Source organism: Garra rufa, chromosome 24, assembly GCF_049309525.1.
Source record: "Garra rufa chromosome 24, GarRuf1.0, whole genome shotgun sequence".
Lineage (NCBI taxonomy): Eukaryota > Metazoa > Chordata > Actinopteri > Cypriniformes > Cyprinidae > Garra > Garra rufa.
In genome coordinates, this window is record NC_133384.1 from 1,758,991 (window position 1) to 1,773,656 (window position 14,666).

Below are 14,666 nucleotides of genomic sequence, written 5' to 3' on the forward strand. Positions count from 1 at the left end.
ACAAACTCTCATATCTGCCAGGCTGAACCAAATATTTTAACCAAATGTGGCCCTAGACCACAAAACCAGTCTTAAGTAGCACTGGTATATTTGTAGCAATAGCCAAAAATACACTGTATGGGTCAAAATTATGGATTTTTCTTTTATGCCAAAAATCATTAGGATATTAAGTCATGTTCCATGAATATATTTTGTAAATTTCCTACCTTAAAATCCTACCTAAACGTAATTTTTAATGAGTAATATATTGCTAAGAACTTCATTTGTACAAATTTAATGGCGATTTTTCACCAGTTTTATCACACAAAATATAATTTTTCTATGGGTTTTAGAGTGAAATATGAAACATGTTTCTTACCATGCACCCTTAAAACACAAAAACACACTAATAAAGCAATTTTAATACAATATTCACAATGAATTTTAATAATAAAACATCAAAAAAATGATGCTGTCTACTGTGTATGAAAATATGTAACTGAAACTAATAGTTTGCCAAAGTAAATCATGTGTAATTAAGCGTCAATTAATTTACATTAGTCTCAGTCATTAATTTATTTTGTTCATTTATTTATGTATATTATATTGTATTTTCTTCATGTGCATTTCGCTCCCACTAGGACTTTTATTATGAAATGAAAAACAAATCTCCCCATGACCCGGATGTTTAAACACGATCAACTCGGCGTGTTCCGAAGTAACGTTAGGTTCACATTACACTGGTTGTCGTTCAGATGTATATTTTGACATAATGCAGAAGAGCTGGGTTAAGGAATGTCTGGTCGTTATTCCACTCAGTTAAACTCGATTTTTCATGGACTATCTGAAGATTTGTTTTATGACCATATTGATGGTTTATCGTTCAGTTCAATAGCAGTTTGCAGTTTCACCGCTGCAACAGACCTTCAAATGAACATCTGTTTTTAAACAAATATACCCGAAAGGAAGACTTCTACAGCTTTTTTTCCAACTGCTCATAATGTCTTTAGCTGGAGCGCTGTGGTTTGCGGTCCAGGATGATTTATTCTCAAACGGACTGTGTAACAACACTCCATCACCCAGTATCAGCATCAGCAACACAACACAAGACAAACAATCCAGCATCAGTGAGCCCATCTCTGCCTCCGAGACACCCAGTGTCCTGGACGAACTGGATGATCGCTATATTTCTCAGTGTTTACGTCTCAATCGACAGTGCTTGCGCTTTATCATCGATTTCATTCAGGCCCGTTTAAAGAAAGACGTGTTTGCACCCAGCCACAGTCTGACCTCCGCAGAAGCCAATATTCTGGCCACGCTTGCCTACTACGCACAGGGGTCTCTGCCTAGTAAAATTACAGACCGCATGGGAATAGATCAGACAGCAGCGGTCGAGGCTGTGAAGACCATTACTAAACTCTTATCAGATGTGAGTCCTGATTTCATCACTTTCCCGAACAGTTATAACGACCGCATGGGTGCCGCCCAAGCGTTTAAGAATTTGAGTGGCATTCCGCATGTGGTGGGAGTGCTGGGGTATCTGCACGTAAAGGTGAGTCCTCCGCTTGGGGAGGAGCTCATGTACTTGAACACTCTGGGTTATCATTCAGTCATGATGCAGGTCATATTCGACGTGGATGGAAATCTCTTGAGTCTGGAGCAGTGCTGTCCGGGAGGAACGCCTGAACACACTCTTTGGGAAAATTCAGACATTGGCAGACAGTTCAGCATATTTCAACATGGCCATACGTGGGTTGTTGGTAAGACTCATTGAGAAGGGTAATAAAACTTTTGTTTGTTTGTTTTTTGAGGAAAGAAAAAAAAAATACTATCATACGGTTTTATCACAGTTTACAAAAGACACCCACTAAAATGTCATTCAATGTAGCAGTAGTTCGTTTAACAAAAAAGCTGGTCATGCATATTTAGAACCAGAATCAGTAGACTACATTAAAAGTATTTAAGGATCACAATGCAGCCCTCAAAAACAAACTATTATTTTTTTAATTAAATCTTTACCCATTTTTATTACTATCCTTCAAACCAACAGGTTTTCCCATTAGTAAGAAGTTGTATTTTTTTTTTATATAATACAATTTAGTATGATTTCTTTTTATTTTATATATTTTAAAGGTCCCATATTGTACACATTTCTGGAGGTTTATTTTAGTTGTTGATGTCCTTAAGAATATATATTTGCGGTATAAGTGCCAAAATCCATCTCAATATATTTTTACAGCTCCTTTTTAGGAGCTCTGTCAAGAACAGGTAGATTTTGGCCTGTCTAATTAATATTCATGAGCCTCTCTTCTGATTGGCCTATTGTTTTCTGATTGACGCACGGCCAGACCAAACACAAGTAACTACGGTCATGTATGCTGATACTCAACAGGATATTTCAGAATGATCATTAATGCTTTTTTTCTTTTTCAAACACGGAATGCATTAAGCTACGTAACTGTTGCTTTAGTAAAGCCTCTTTCACAATGCGCGCTGATTCCGGAAAATTACGGGAACAAGCGCTGTGTGAACAAAAGCCAGAACCAAATGCCACAAAGGCAGCGTTGTAGTGATGATGCACATTACCGTGTGACTCTTCACGACTGAAAAATACGTGCAAAGTGGAATGAAGCAGGGAGCTCCTCGCTATCCACGCTGAAGCACAGATTGTTCGTCAGGTTAGTGTAAGTGTAACACCTCACATCCAAACGTCACATGTCTTTATGGGTTGTGTGTAAAGCACGTACAGATTCCGGAAAACAACTGTGAATGAACCAAATTAAACAATTCCGGAACAAATCATGGGACACATTATCCGTGTATTTTCCGGAATGGCTGTGTGAAAGAGGCTGAAGTTGACGTGCCACTGGTCTCTTATATTAACGTTGTTCGGAAGCCTGTGCCTGTGGATTGACTGTTTTGAAACTTATATGGTAGTTATATAGCCCCTAGACCTCAGTTATCATGGAAAAAAGACAGGAAATTTCAATTTTGACAATATGGGCCCTTTAATAAGTATGGGTTACAATAAGTGTTGTTTCATTTTTACAGAAATAAATATGTTCTGCTGAATGACAATGCAACATTATGCACTCATATTTTAAAACTTTATTTTCACAAAATTTGAGACATATGCTTTCTATGTATACACTATCAGTCAGAAGATTTTTAATGTTTTTTTTTTAAGAATCTGCTCACCAAGCCTGAAATCATTTGATCTAAAATACAGCAAAAACAGTAATATTGTGAAATATTTTTACTATGTAAAATAACTGCTTTCTATTTGAATATTTTTTCAAAAGTAATTATTTTCTGTGATCAAATCTGAATTTTCAGCATCATTACTCCATTCTTTAATGTCACATGATCCTTTAGAAATCATTCAAATATGCTGGTTTGCTGTCCAAGAAACATTTGCATTATATTATCTGAAATAAAAAGCTTTTGTAACATTATGCCATTCAAAAGCTTGGAGGCAGTAATTATACAGAAATTAATAGTTTTATTTAACAAGGATCCTTTAAATTGTGCTTTCAAATAATGTTTTCTGTTTCAGATAAATGTTGTTCTTCTGAATGTTCTATTCATCAAAGAAACCTGAAAATTCGATTCAGATGTTTTCAACATAATAATGATAATAAATGTTTTTTAGCAACAAAATAGAATAATAGAATGGTTTCTGGTTGATCGTGTGACTCAAATAATGCTAAAAATTCAGCTTTGAAATCACAGGAACAAATTACATTTTAAAATATATTCAAATAGAAAACAGTTATTTTAAATTGTAAAAATGTCTCTGCTGTACTTTGGATCAAATAAATACAGGTGAGCAAAAGAGACTTCTTTTAAGAATAATACAAATCTTACTGTTAAAAAAACGTTTGACTGGTAGTGCATAAAAACAATTTTCATAAATTTATTTGACACCAAAATGAGAAGATTTACCCTTGGTTTCACAGACAAGACTTAAGCCTAGTCCCAGACTAAAATGTAAATCTGAGCTGTTTCAACTGAAAAAATCTTGCACTGACTGATCTTAAAATATATCCTATATATTAATGTTTTTTAAAAAATTACTTAAATCTCCTAATTGAACTATGGTGTAATCCTGGCTTAGACTAAACCCTGACTGTAAAACCAGGCCTTAGTGTGTTCCAATTGTCAATCTTTTTGTCTTTGTTTCCCACAGGTAGCAGAAGTCTGCTCGGTTGTGGACATGTGTTGACCCCTGTCGAGGCTTTCCGCATAAAAAGCAACGCAGCCCTTCGATTTAACAAAGCACACGCTCAGCTACACAGCCGTGCGCAACAGGTCTTTGGCTGTTTGAAAAGCCGCTTCCATTGCCTGCGTGACATCGGCTCTGTTCAATCACCTGAGTCAGTGGCATGCACCATCAAAGCCTGCTGTGTCCTGCACAACATCTGCAAGAAGTTCTCTGTGCCGCTACCCTGGGATTTTAACGTAGAGCCGCTCCATCCACCATCAGAGGTGGTGAACATCATGACAGAGCAGCCTTTTGACTACATGGAAGACACTAAAGATGAGATGATAGAAATGTTTTTTAATATCGCAGAAGAGGAAGGTGAATAAGATGTAACCAGATGTGTGGAAAAACAGTTGTGATAGCAAAAAGCCAGAAACCGTTACAATGCAAACCCAATGAAATGAACAGACAAATGCATGCCAATGCCAGTTGATTCTTCACATACTTAAGTTTTATTCAATTACTCAATTAATCAAATAAGTTAATGCCAATACAGTAATATTTGTCATCAAGTGATGTGAATAAAAAAAATGTCTATGGAAGACTTTAAACGGCACTCATCTAACAATAAAAGTCTGTCACAAGAAATGGTATTGCAGTGGTATCTTGGCTCAGTGATGCTATCAGCTAATACCACAATAGTGAATGATTATCATATTTATATGTACATCAAAAGAGTTGCCAAGGTCAAGTCCAAAAACATGTACAACAATGGTTAAGTTAATTATTTACAAATTGCTTGTGGCTGGAAACACAATGTAGATGTATTTAAAGATTCAGTTAAATTTCAGTTTTTACTAAAGTGCAAAACAATTACATGAACAGCAAATATCAAAACAGGTCACATACAACATTATTTACCCAAGTATATAAAGGTTAACTTGAAAATAACTTGAATTACTGACTGAAATTTTAAAGCAACCGTGTCTGTGAAGCTCCAAAGCAAATTCATTTTCCTAAATCGCATTCTCTATTTCGCATACAGATTTGAAATTATTTCAATCAGGGTACCTAGACCTGATGTTAATAATTACACAATTATCATCTTTAGATAAACCATTCCTTTAAAGCATCTTATGCGACAGGCAGCTGAGAATACATGACACTGGAAAAACAAAAAAATGATAGAAAAATACTTTTCTCTTTTGTTAATCTTACATTCACTTGACATTAAATAGATCTCATATTTCAATTTGAACAATTTTGTTTTTGTTTAAAAGCAATGTGCAAAATAAGCAGCACTAACTACAGCTCAAATGAAATTTTCCTTTTAGAGACCATAGGTTATCACGCAAAAATTTGAACACACAAAAAAAAACATATATACACAGCTCTTTAGTTTAATAAAGACTGATGGTTAAGTTTAAATGGTAAACTCTTAGTGCTTTATATTTTAGGTTGAAAATACCAGTATCTTTCAGTCTTGTTAGCAGAAGAATGTGTTTAAAATAACAACAACAACAGCATTTCATTATATAAAATACCCATATAATCCAGACTTTCAGTGTTTATTTATGGAAGGGTGTGTATTTAAGCACCATATGATGTGGCTTAAATTTCTCCTCACATTTAATTTCCTTTTTCATATTCTCTCAATGCTATTGCATTGACATAAATCATTTCTGTGTTTTCATAGAGAGGCTCTGAGCCAGGCACAACTTTGGGTTGCAGAGAATCCATGATGCACTGGTGCAGGAACACGTACTGAGACTGTAAAATACAGAAAGATAACCATAAAACAGTTGAGTAAATGATGTCTGCCAGGAATACACATTTCCTTATTTCTAGGTGATAAAAGTATTACCTGTTATTAGATAACAATATGTAATAATCATAAAAATATAGATGCCATCCAGTTAGAACAAAGAGTTTTTGAAATATCCTTTGAACTCAAAATAAGCATTCCTTGAAAACATGCTGATAGCAACTGCAGCTATAAATATTTACTACGTTATTATACTTTGATATTAATTCTGGGAGCTGCTATCAAGTCTTAACTTAATTGTAGAATTAGCAGTAACATCACTGTATGTGTATGTGGAATAATGAAAAAACTATATTGCCATGAATGCAGGAAAGGCTGCTTTTGATACATTTCTAAAAGCAGACTTGTTTTAGCAGTGTTGGGGATTAGTTATAGTTACTTGCTACTTCTCACAAATAGTAACTGAGTTACATCATTATAAAAGTAACTACTGTGTTGAAAAATGTTCAAATGTCAAATAACTTGAATGCCCCCCATATTAAATATGTTAAATGAATAAAACAAAACAATGTGCTTTTGTAAAATAAAGAAAATATATAGGGTGCGCTCTCTGCCATCTCGGTCCCTGTCACCTCTTTTCTCAGACACATAGATAAAACAACCTGAATTTCAGTGAATACCTGCCTCACAGACATGAGAAGTAGAAGTATAGAAAGCTTGTAAAATGTCTGCTTTTAAATGAAGTAAGTCACGTCGAAAACATATATTTTCTGATAAAATAATCCGTATGATACCAGTGCGAGCTCCAGTTTTCCTGTGTAAATTTATCTCTTGTAATCACTCCCACGAGCGGCTCAGCTTTTAAAATTTTTTAAACATCCATGTGAGACGTGCGAACATTGTAGGTAAACTCCCAGATCACCTCTGTAAACAAACGGGAACATTCATCAAGTTCATCTTGGCTACTTTTTCTTTCTGGAAGAAGACGCGCTGAGAGGAATAAACCAGAATGTACCTCAGAAGAAGAACGCAACGTGATGCAACTCAGAAGAAAACTGCTTTAGTGAGCTTAGTTATAGTAACGCCGCATTTTATTGTTAGTAACGGTAACACTGTTGTAATGGGGGAAAAAAAACAATTAGTTTGATTACTCATTACTGAAAAAAGTAATGCCGTTAGTAACGCCGTTTATTTATAACGTCGTTATTCCCATCACTGATTATTGGTACAGAAAAATGTAGTTTGATAGTTCAGGCTTATTCCATAATTTATGTAGTTACAGTAAAATACGCAGTCTCCCAAATGCCTACCATGAGATGGAAGTTTTACAGTTCAATTATGATATCCACCAGAACTTTCTTTATTAGTTGTTTGGATCCTCCAGGAAAACGTTAGCCATAACCCAAATAGGCTATCAAAATATCACCTCAGTAATAAAGACAACACCTAGAACCCAATTCTGTGCTAAATTGCCAATAAACTTCTAATAAATGCCTTTGTTATGGTTTTAAACAGTGTTACCTCTGTTTGCACCATTAGTGGTCTGTTGAGTCTCATTTGCTGGACGAACGCTGCAATGCCTACTTCCTTCTTTTTGTCCAGCTGCTGCAGCAGAACATCCAGTGCAATCAGGGTACCTGTCCGGCCCACTCCAGCACTAGAGTACGGAGACAATGACAGAAACACAGTCAATTTAATTATTTAATTTAGTGCTCACTTTTAATATTGATTTGCTGTAGCCCTCAGCTATTGACTGACTGTCATTATGTATGTTAAGTTAATGTTTGAGTTGGGTTTCAGACTGAGCGGTGGTCACCTGCAGTGTACAACTGTCGGCCCTGCAGAGAAAGCTCTCTCTATGTGTTGACGAATAAGTCCTCTGAATTGGATGAGCTCCTCTGTGCCAGTGGGAACGCCGTGATCCGGCCATGCTGTGAAGTGGAAGTGCTTCACTGTTCGTGTCTCAGAGGTGTTTTTCTAATATACAAAAATAGACAGAAACAGTCTTATGGTAATCTGACTAGTGATATGTTAATATGTTCATATGGAAGATAAAGGAGTAGTTCACTTCCATAACGAAAATTTACAGATCTTGTACTCACCCTATTGTCAACCAAGATGTTCATGTCTTTTTTTCTTCAGTTGTAAAATTGTTTTTTGAGGTAATAATTTCAGGAATTATTTCCATATAGGCTACTTTTTATGGTGCCCACGAGTTTGAACTTTCAAAATGCAGCTTTTTCAATGCAGCTTCAAAGTGCTCTAAACAATCTGAGGAATAAGGGTCTTATCTAGCAAAACGATCGGCCATTTAAAAAAAATACAAATTATATGATTTTTAACCTCAAATGCTTATCTTGTCTAGCTCTGCCATGCGCATACATCTGTGTAGTCCCGTTCAAAACAGTTAGGGTAGGTCGAAAAACTCACATCTCAATTTCTCCTCCAACTCCAAAATCACCCTACATCGCTGTTTTACCTATTCTTGAAAAGGGCGTTTGACCTTCTTTGCACATTCACTTTGTAAACACTGGGTTGGTACTTCTGCAGCGATGTAGGCGATTTTAAAGTTGGAGGAGAAAATGAGATGTGAGATTTTCAACATACCATAACTGTATTGAACCGGAAAGCACAGAGTACGCATAAGCATAGCAGAGCTAGACAATACGAGCATTTGAGGTTAAAAAGTATATCAATTGTATTTACCAATCTTTTCACTAGATAAGACCCTCATTCCTTGGCTGGGATCGTTTAGAGCCCCTTGAAGCTGCGTTTAAACTGCATTTTGGAAGTTCAAACTGTCAGGCACCATAGAAGTCCACTACATGGAGATAATTCCTAAAATGTTTTCCTCAAAAAACAATTTCTTTATGACTGAAGAAAGAAAGACAGGAACATCTTGGATGACAATGGGGTGAGGACATGATCTGTACATTTTTGTTCTAGAAGTGAACTACTCCTTTAAATGGTTCATATCAGGAGAAGCAGAATGCATAATGTTTTTCATAAACACCATATTAGCGACAATCTGTCATGATGTAATAAATAAAAAGTAGAGAGGCAATTACAAACTATCCACTTGTTAAGTCTCATCATTTTTTGTTAAGACATCATGCATCATAGTTTTTGGGTCCCAATGCTCAATCATATCCCAAAAGCAACCAACAAACAGTGCTAAATTCACTCACAGTGAAACAATTAAAATTCAGATAAAAACAATCAAGCAAGTAATTAAGTAAGGGTTAGAGAGAATTTGGCTGGAAAAAAATGGCACAAAAATATGAACAACTGTTTTTGTCCCACAAAAAAAAAAAAAAAAAAAATGTAATTATACATTGAAATACCGAGTAATGTTAATTAACTACACATACTTACTGTATGGTTAGGGTTTGGTTACAGTTACTTGCGTGTAATTATACATAATTAAATTGTTATTGTAAAAGTAATTACATGCAAAAAGGACACCTTAAAATAAAGTGTTACCAAAAACCTATAATATTTTTAGAAAATGTCTGCCTTCAGCAGTCTGGCATGTTGCTCTGAATATTTAATTTTATTGTCTTGACACAGGAATAGAAATCTCTCTGCTCACATTTTTGACATTAAATTCTCGCAGAGTCCAACTTGGATATTTATTCTCCGATTTCACTGTGACAAGCAAGTTTCCGTAGAGACATGGTGTGTAGTCCAGTGGCCAGTATTGCTCACACTTGACCTGGAGAAGTTAAATCAGAAAAAAAAAAAAAAAGTTAAAATACAGTGGGAAAATAATTGTTTGATCCCCTGCTGATTTTGTACATTTCCCCACTGACAAAAAATGTATCAATTAATAATTTTAAATAAATTGTTTTGAACAGTGAGAGACAGAATAACAACAAAAAAAATCCAGAAAAACTGAAAAGTTTAAGAAAAATTGTAAAAGTTATAAATTGATTTGCATTTTAATGAGTGAAATAAGTATTTGATCCCCTATCAATCAGCAAGATTTATGGCTCCTAGGTGTCTTTTATGCAGGTATTGAGCTGAGATTAGGAGCACTCTCTTAAAGGGAGTGCTTCTAATATCAGCTTGTTACCAGTATAAAAGAGATCTGTCCACAGAAGCAATCAATCAATCACTTTCCACCATGGTCAATATCAAAGAGCTGTCCAAGGATGTCAGGGACAAGATTGTAGACCTACACATGGCTGGAATGGGCTACAAGACCATTGCTAAGCAGCTTGATGAGAAGATGATGACAGTTGGTGCGATTATTTGCAAATGGAACAAACACTAAATAACTGTCAATCTTGGTTTAAGGCTCCATGCAAGATCTCACCTCGTGGAGTTTCAATGATCATGAGAACGGTGAGGAATTAGCCCAGAACTACATGGGAGGATCTTGTCAATGATCTCAAGGCAGCTGGGACCAAAGTCACCAAGAAAACAATTGGTAACACACTACGCTGTGAAGGACTGAAATCCTGCAGCGCCCACAAAGTTCCCCTGCTCAAGAAAGCACATGTATAGGCTAGGGTTGTACCGATAGACAATAGTATCGTGTATCGACGATAGTCAGAGATATCGCCTGTTGCTGATGCCTTTGACGATACTAAGACGATTATTATCATTATCCATCAAAAAGGCACCTAACTTTAGTGTTGCAGCGCGGAGAGTCGGTTCTAGGATGCCTCAGAAACTTGCCGCGGTATAAACACAAGCATAGAGTAGATGGCGCCGCAGATGTGTACAGTGAAAATGGGTAAGAGATTTATTCTTAATACAGTGTACATAGATTAAGTGTAGACTTAAGTGTAGACAGTCATTCGGATAACAGAGGTAGTAAAATGTGGTTTAGGCTGAAATAAATACGATATATCAGAATCTGTCTGTATATAGTAAACATAAACATTCACCTCAGTAACATCTGTATGCGTTAACTAGAATTACGATGCGATAAAATGGCGCTAAACATATGCACGTGAATTACACGCACATCGCTTCTCCACATTCTATATGAACTGAACTACAACATGAACTGATGACAAAGATCAGACATATAGCGGTAGCATTATCGCAATATGACGGGTAAAGAAAGATACATTCATTTACATTCAGGCACGCACATTTACCGCTCCCTGAAGATAGCAGAGAATGAAACCAAAAGTAAACTTGAACAGAACTACCGTCAGCGCTCTGTACACACACAACTGTGTCACAAGTCACGTGCACTACTCTTACAAAACGAATACGGAATTTATTACATATTGACACATTTACATATTATTAAATAAATTAGCACGATAGTATCGTGTATCGGCGATCTCAGAGGCTGACGATAGGACGATATTAAAATTGAGCATATCGCCCAACACTAGTACAGGCCTGTCTGAAGTTTTCCAATGAACATCTGAATGGTTCAGAGTAGAACTGGGTGAAAGTGTTGTGGTCAGATGAGATCAAAATCAAGCTCTTTGGCATCAACTCAACTCGCATAGGCCTGCTGCCTATGACCCCAAGAACACCATCTCCCACCGTCAAACATAGAGTTGGAAGCATTATGCTTTGGGGGTGTTTTTCTGCTAAGGGGACAGGATGACTGCACCGCATCAAAGAGACGATGGATGGGGCCATGTACCGTAAGGGCCAGGGCATTGAGGCCAGCCAGGGCATTGACAATGGGTAGTGGATGGGTATTCCAGCATGACAGTGACCAAAAACACACGCACAAGGCAACAAAGGAGTGGCTCAAGAAGAAGCACATTAAGGTCCTGGAGTGTCCTAGCCAGTGTCCAGACCTTAATCCCATAGAAAATCTGTGGTGGGAGCTGAAGGTTTGAATTGCCAAATGTCAGCCTCAAAATCTAAAAGACTTGGAGTGGATCTGCAAAGAGGAGTGGGACAAAATCCCTCCTGGGATGTTTGCAAACCTGCTGGCCAACTACAAGAAACGTCTGAACTTTGTGATTGCCAACAAGGGTTTTGCTAAGTCATGTTTTGTGAAGGAGTCAAATACTTATTTCACTCATTAAAATGCAAATCCATTTATAGCTTTTTAAAAATATGTTTTTCTTTTTTTCTTTTTTTTTCTTTTTTTTCTCTCACTGTTCAAATAAACCTACTATTACAATTATAGATTGACAATTTCTTTGTCAGTGGGCAAACATACAAAATCAGCAGGGTACCAAATATTTTTTCTTCTCATTGTAACTGCACCAAGTGCAGAGGACACATCAGCTTTAGTGTTAAAAATGATATTATAGAAATAATGCCACCAGTCCACTCCATGTGAAATACTGTCATTACACAAAATTGGCTTAAAAATGCCAAACATTTTTTTAACTGTGATAATTAAATTTAGCATCATGCAACAATAATATAGTGTAATACTGCTTCATACATCACTACATAATGTATAATTCCATGTAGTGCTAAAACAAATGGAAGTCAGTACAGTCAAAGCCAACATTTTATACTACAGTATTTAGTATACTATTGCATTCTCTAACATTGACTTACCCTTCCACTTTCAGTGCAGTTGGTTACCATTACAATGGCTTGTGACTTTTGCTCCCAAACCATTCTCCAGAAGTCATTGACAGTGGATGGCAGTGGACCTTGAGAAGCGATATACCGTTTGCTTGCATTGCCGTAGCCCTGATATGCACATAAACAACACGCACATGTCAATCCACCAGGAGCATTTTCTCTGGAGACACAAGTGAGGTAGTGCCTTATGTAATGAATTACAGCTCATGTTGACTACTATTTATTGTACTTACAGGCATGTAGTTAGCATTGATATAATCAGAATCGCCCTCATTTTTTGTGAGGAGATGCACTCTAGAGGAGTCATCTTAAATACAGAGAGAGAAAGATAAACTTTCATTTTTCAAGACAGGCACTGTTTGGTAATATTATGTGTGTGTGTTAACACTCACAGGCTGAAACATTGGAAAATCGGTTTTTGTCTTTATTTTCAGGCAGAAGAGCTGCAAAAGTAGACTGTTCTATACCCACTGAACTCAAGTCCTGTTAAAACATATTCAGTAAAAACATACTTAACAAATTCTCTGAACATCGAAAATGAACTTAATGTTTCTAACATGTTTAAATACTATGCAACTGTCCAAACTAGGCCTTGTTCTGCTTTAATGCCATTTAGAATTTAGACGAGATAAAAGTAATAAAAATGTAACTCTTAAATTTCATGTTCGATAAAACCTACCTCATATTCCTCACTGAAACCTCTATTCTGATCACAACTCATATTTCGAAAATGTTCAGGAAATGTATCCAAGGAAATGGATCTGAAAAACATTTCACAGTTTACTGATACACTAATACATAAATAATTGAAATAAAATCATGTACACTCTAAAAAATAAAGGTGCTTTAAAAGGTTCTTCACAGCGATGCCATAGAAGAAACCATCTCAATCTTAACTTTTAATAATCTGAAGATCCTTTTGTGAAACAGAAAGGTTCTTAAGATGTTAAAGGTTCTTTATGGAACCATTTAGACAAAAAAGGTTCTTCTATGGCATCGTAAAGCACCTTTATTTTTAAGAGTGTACACAAAAAATATGTAGATACTTTTGGCACACCTAAAAATGTCTAAATTACAAACACATATATATATATATATATATTCTTTTGCTTTTCTTTCTTCTGAAGAATACAACAGAAGATATTCTGGAGAATGTTTGTAACTTAACAGTTTAGGTGATCACTGATTTAATTTCATTGGAATGAATTAATTAATTAATTAATTAATTAATAAAAGGCATTTTTTCAAAATATCTTTTTATACTGTATGTTCCACATAAGAAAGTCATACAGGTTTAGAATGACATACACTCTTAGAAATAAAGGTACTTTAAAAGGTTCGTCACAGCAATGCCATAGAAGAACCATTTTTGGTTCCACAAAGAAGCATTCAGTCAAATGTTCTTTAAAGAACCATCTCTTTCTTACCTTTATATAATCTGAAGAACCTTCTTTCACCACAAAGAACCTTTTTTTGAAAGGTTCTTCAGATGTTAAAGGTTCTTTATGGGTCTTTATGGACATTTCTATATGGCACCTTTATTTTTAAGAGTATAAGGTGAAGAAAAAGATTACCGAATTTACATTTTCAATTTTTCAATAAAGTGGAGTCACACATACTTGTATTTTTTAGTAGGCATGTTTGACTCCACATCTTCACGTGTTGTGGGCTTTCTAAAATTGAGAAACAAATACGTTAGAGATGAAACCATATTGCAGTTTATTATGAAAGCCATAATCCTAAACAATAAATAAATAAAAATCATACGTTTCACGTTTTGCTGTTTTCTTGTAGCGGAGCCATACAAAGACAGCACCACAAATAATGATGACCAACAGGAAAAACACAAGAACTCCTGCTATAACACCTGCAGAAAACAAACAGAAACACACGCTGAAATCACCTGATAGCAACTCTGTGTGAAACAGGCCGTCTTGATACCCATCCTAGCTCTCCTTGGTGGATCCATAATAGCTCATGAGCATGGATTATTGCTTGAAGGTGTATTTAACTTGGAAAATTCCTGGAGTTTTAAGACACTTTCTTTTATTACAGATATGCAGACATTATTTTACCTGCTGGATTTGTTTGGCAGTGGACTGATACAGTTTCACTCCTCAAGTCTCCAGAGAATGATGTTGCAGTCACTTTGTACCATTGGGCTGCTTGCAGGCCTGTTACATCCTGTTC

General features: G+C 35.9%; 2 protein-coding genes across 2 annotated transcripts; one reads left to right on the forward strand and one right to left on the reverse strand.

The window, feature by feature from the left end:
- The first annotated feature begins 688 nt into the window (after positions 1-688).
- On the forward strand, positions 689-4,719 carry LOC141300849 (putative nuclease HARBI1). The gene is made up of 2 exons (XM_073831136.1): positions 689-1,739; positions 4,169-4,719. Exons 1-2 carry the CDS (start codon positions 980-982, stop codon positions 4,567-4,569), a joined length of 1,161 nt encoding a protein of 386 aa, XP_073687237.1. The 5' UTR covers positions 689-979; the 3' UTR covers positions 4,570-4,719.
- On the reverse strand, positions 4,673-14,341 carry LOC141300850 (receptor-type tyrosine-protein phosphatase H-like). The gene is made up of 10 exons (XM_073831137.1): positions 14,244-14,341; positions 14,096-14,149; positions 13,156-13,237; positions 12,869-12,959; positions 12,710-12,783; positions 12,447-12,584; positions 9,541-9,663; positions 7,765-7,925; positions 7,470-7,605; positions 4,673-5,953 (listed from the first exon to the last, which is right to left on the reverse strand). Exons 2-10 carry the CDS (start codon positions 14,113-14,115, stop codon positions 5,813-5,815), a joined length of 966 nt encoding a protein of 321 aa, XP_073687238.1. The 5' UTR covers positions 14,116-14,149; positions 14,244-14,341; the 3' UTR covers positions 4,673-5,812.
- Between the last annotated feature and the right edge of the window lie 325 nt (positions 14,342-14,666).

Bases quoted from the DNA above. Each gene is read 5' to 3' on its own strand.
- LOC141300849 (XM_073831136.1), top strand. From the start codon at position 980: ATGTCTTTAGCTGGAGCGCTGTGGTTTGCGGTCCAGGATGATTTATTC. The intron at 1,740-4,168 runs GTAAGACTCATT...TGTTTCCCACAG, and splicing joins TGGCCATACGTGGGTTGTTG to GTAGCAGAAGTCTGCTCGGT.
- LOC141300850 (XM_073831137.1), bottom strand. From the start codon at position 14,115: ATGCCTACTAAAAAATACAA. The intron at 13,238-14,095 runs GTATGTGTGACT...AATGTTTTTCAG, and splicing joins ATGCCTACTAAAAAATACAA to ATCCATTTCCTTGGATACAT. The intron at 7,606-7,764 runs GTGACCACCGCT...TCCGTACTCTAG, and splicing joins CCGACAGTTGTACACTGCAG to TGCTGGAGTGGGCCGGACAG.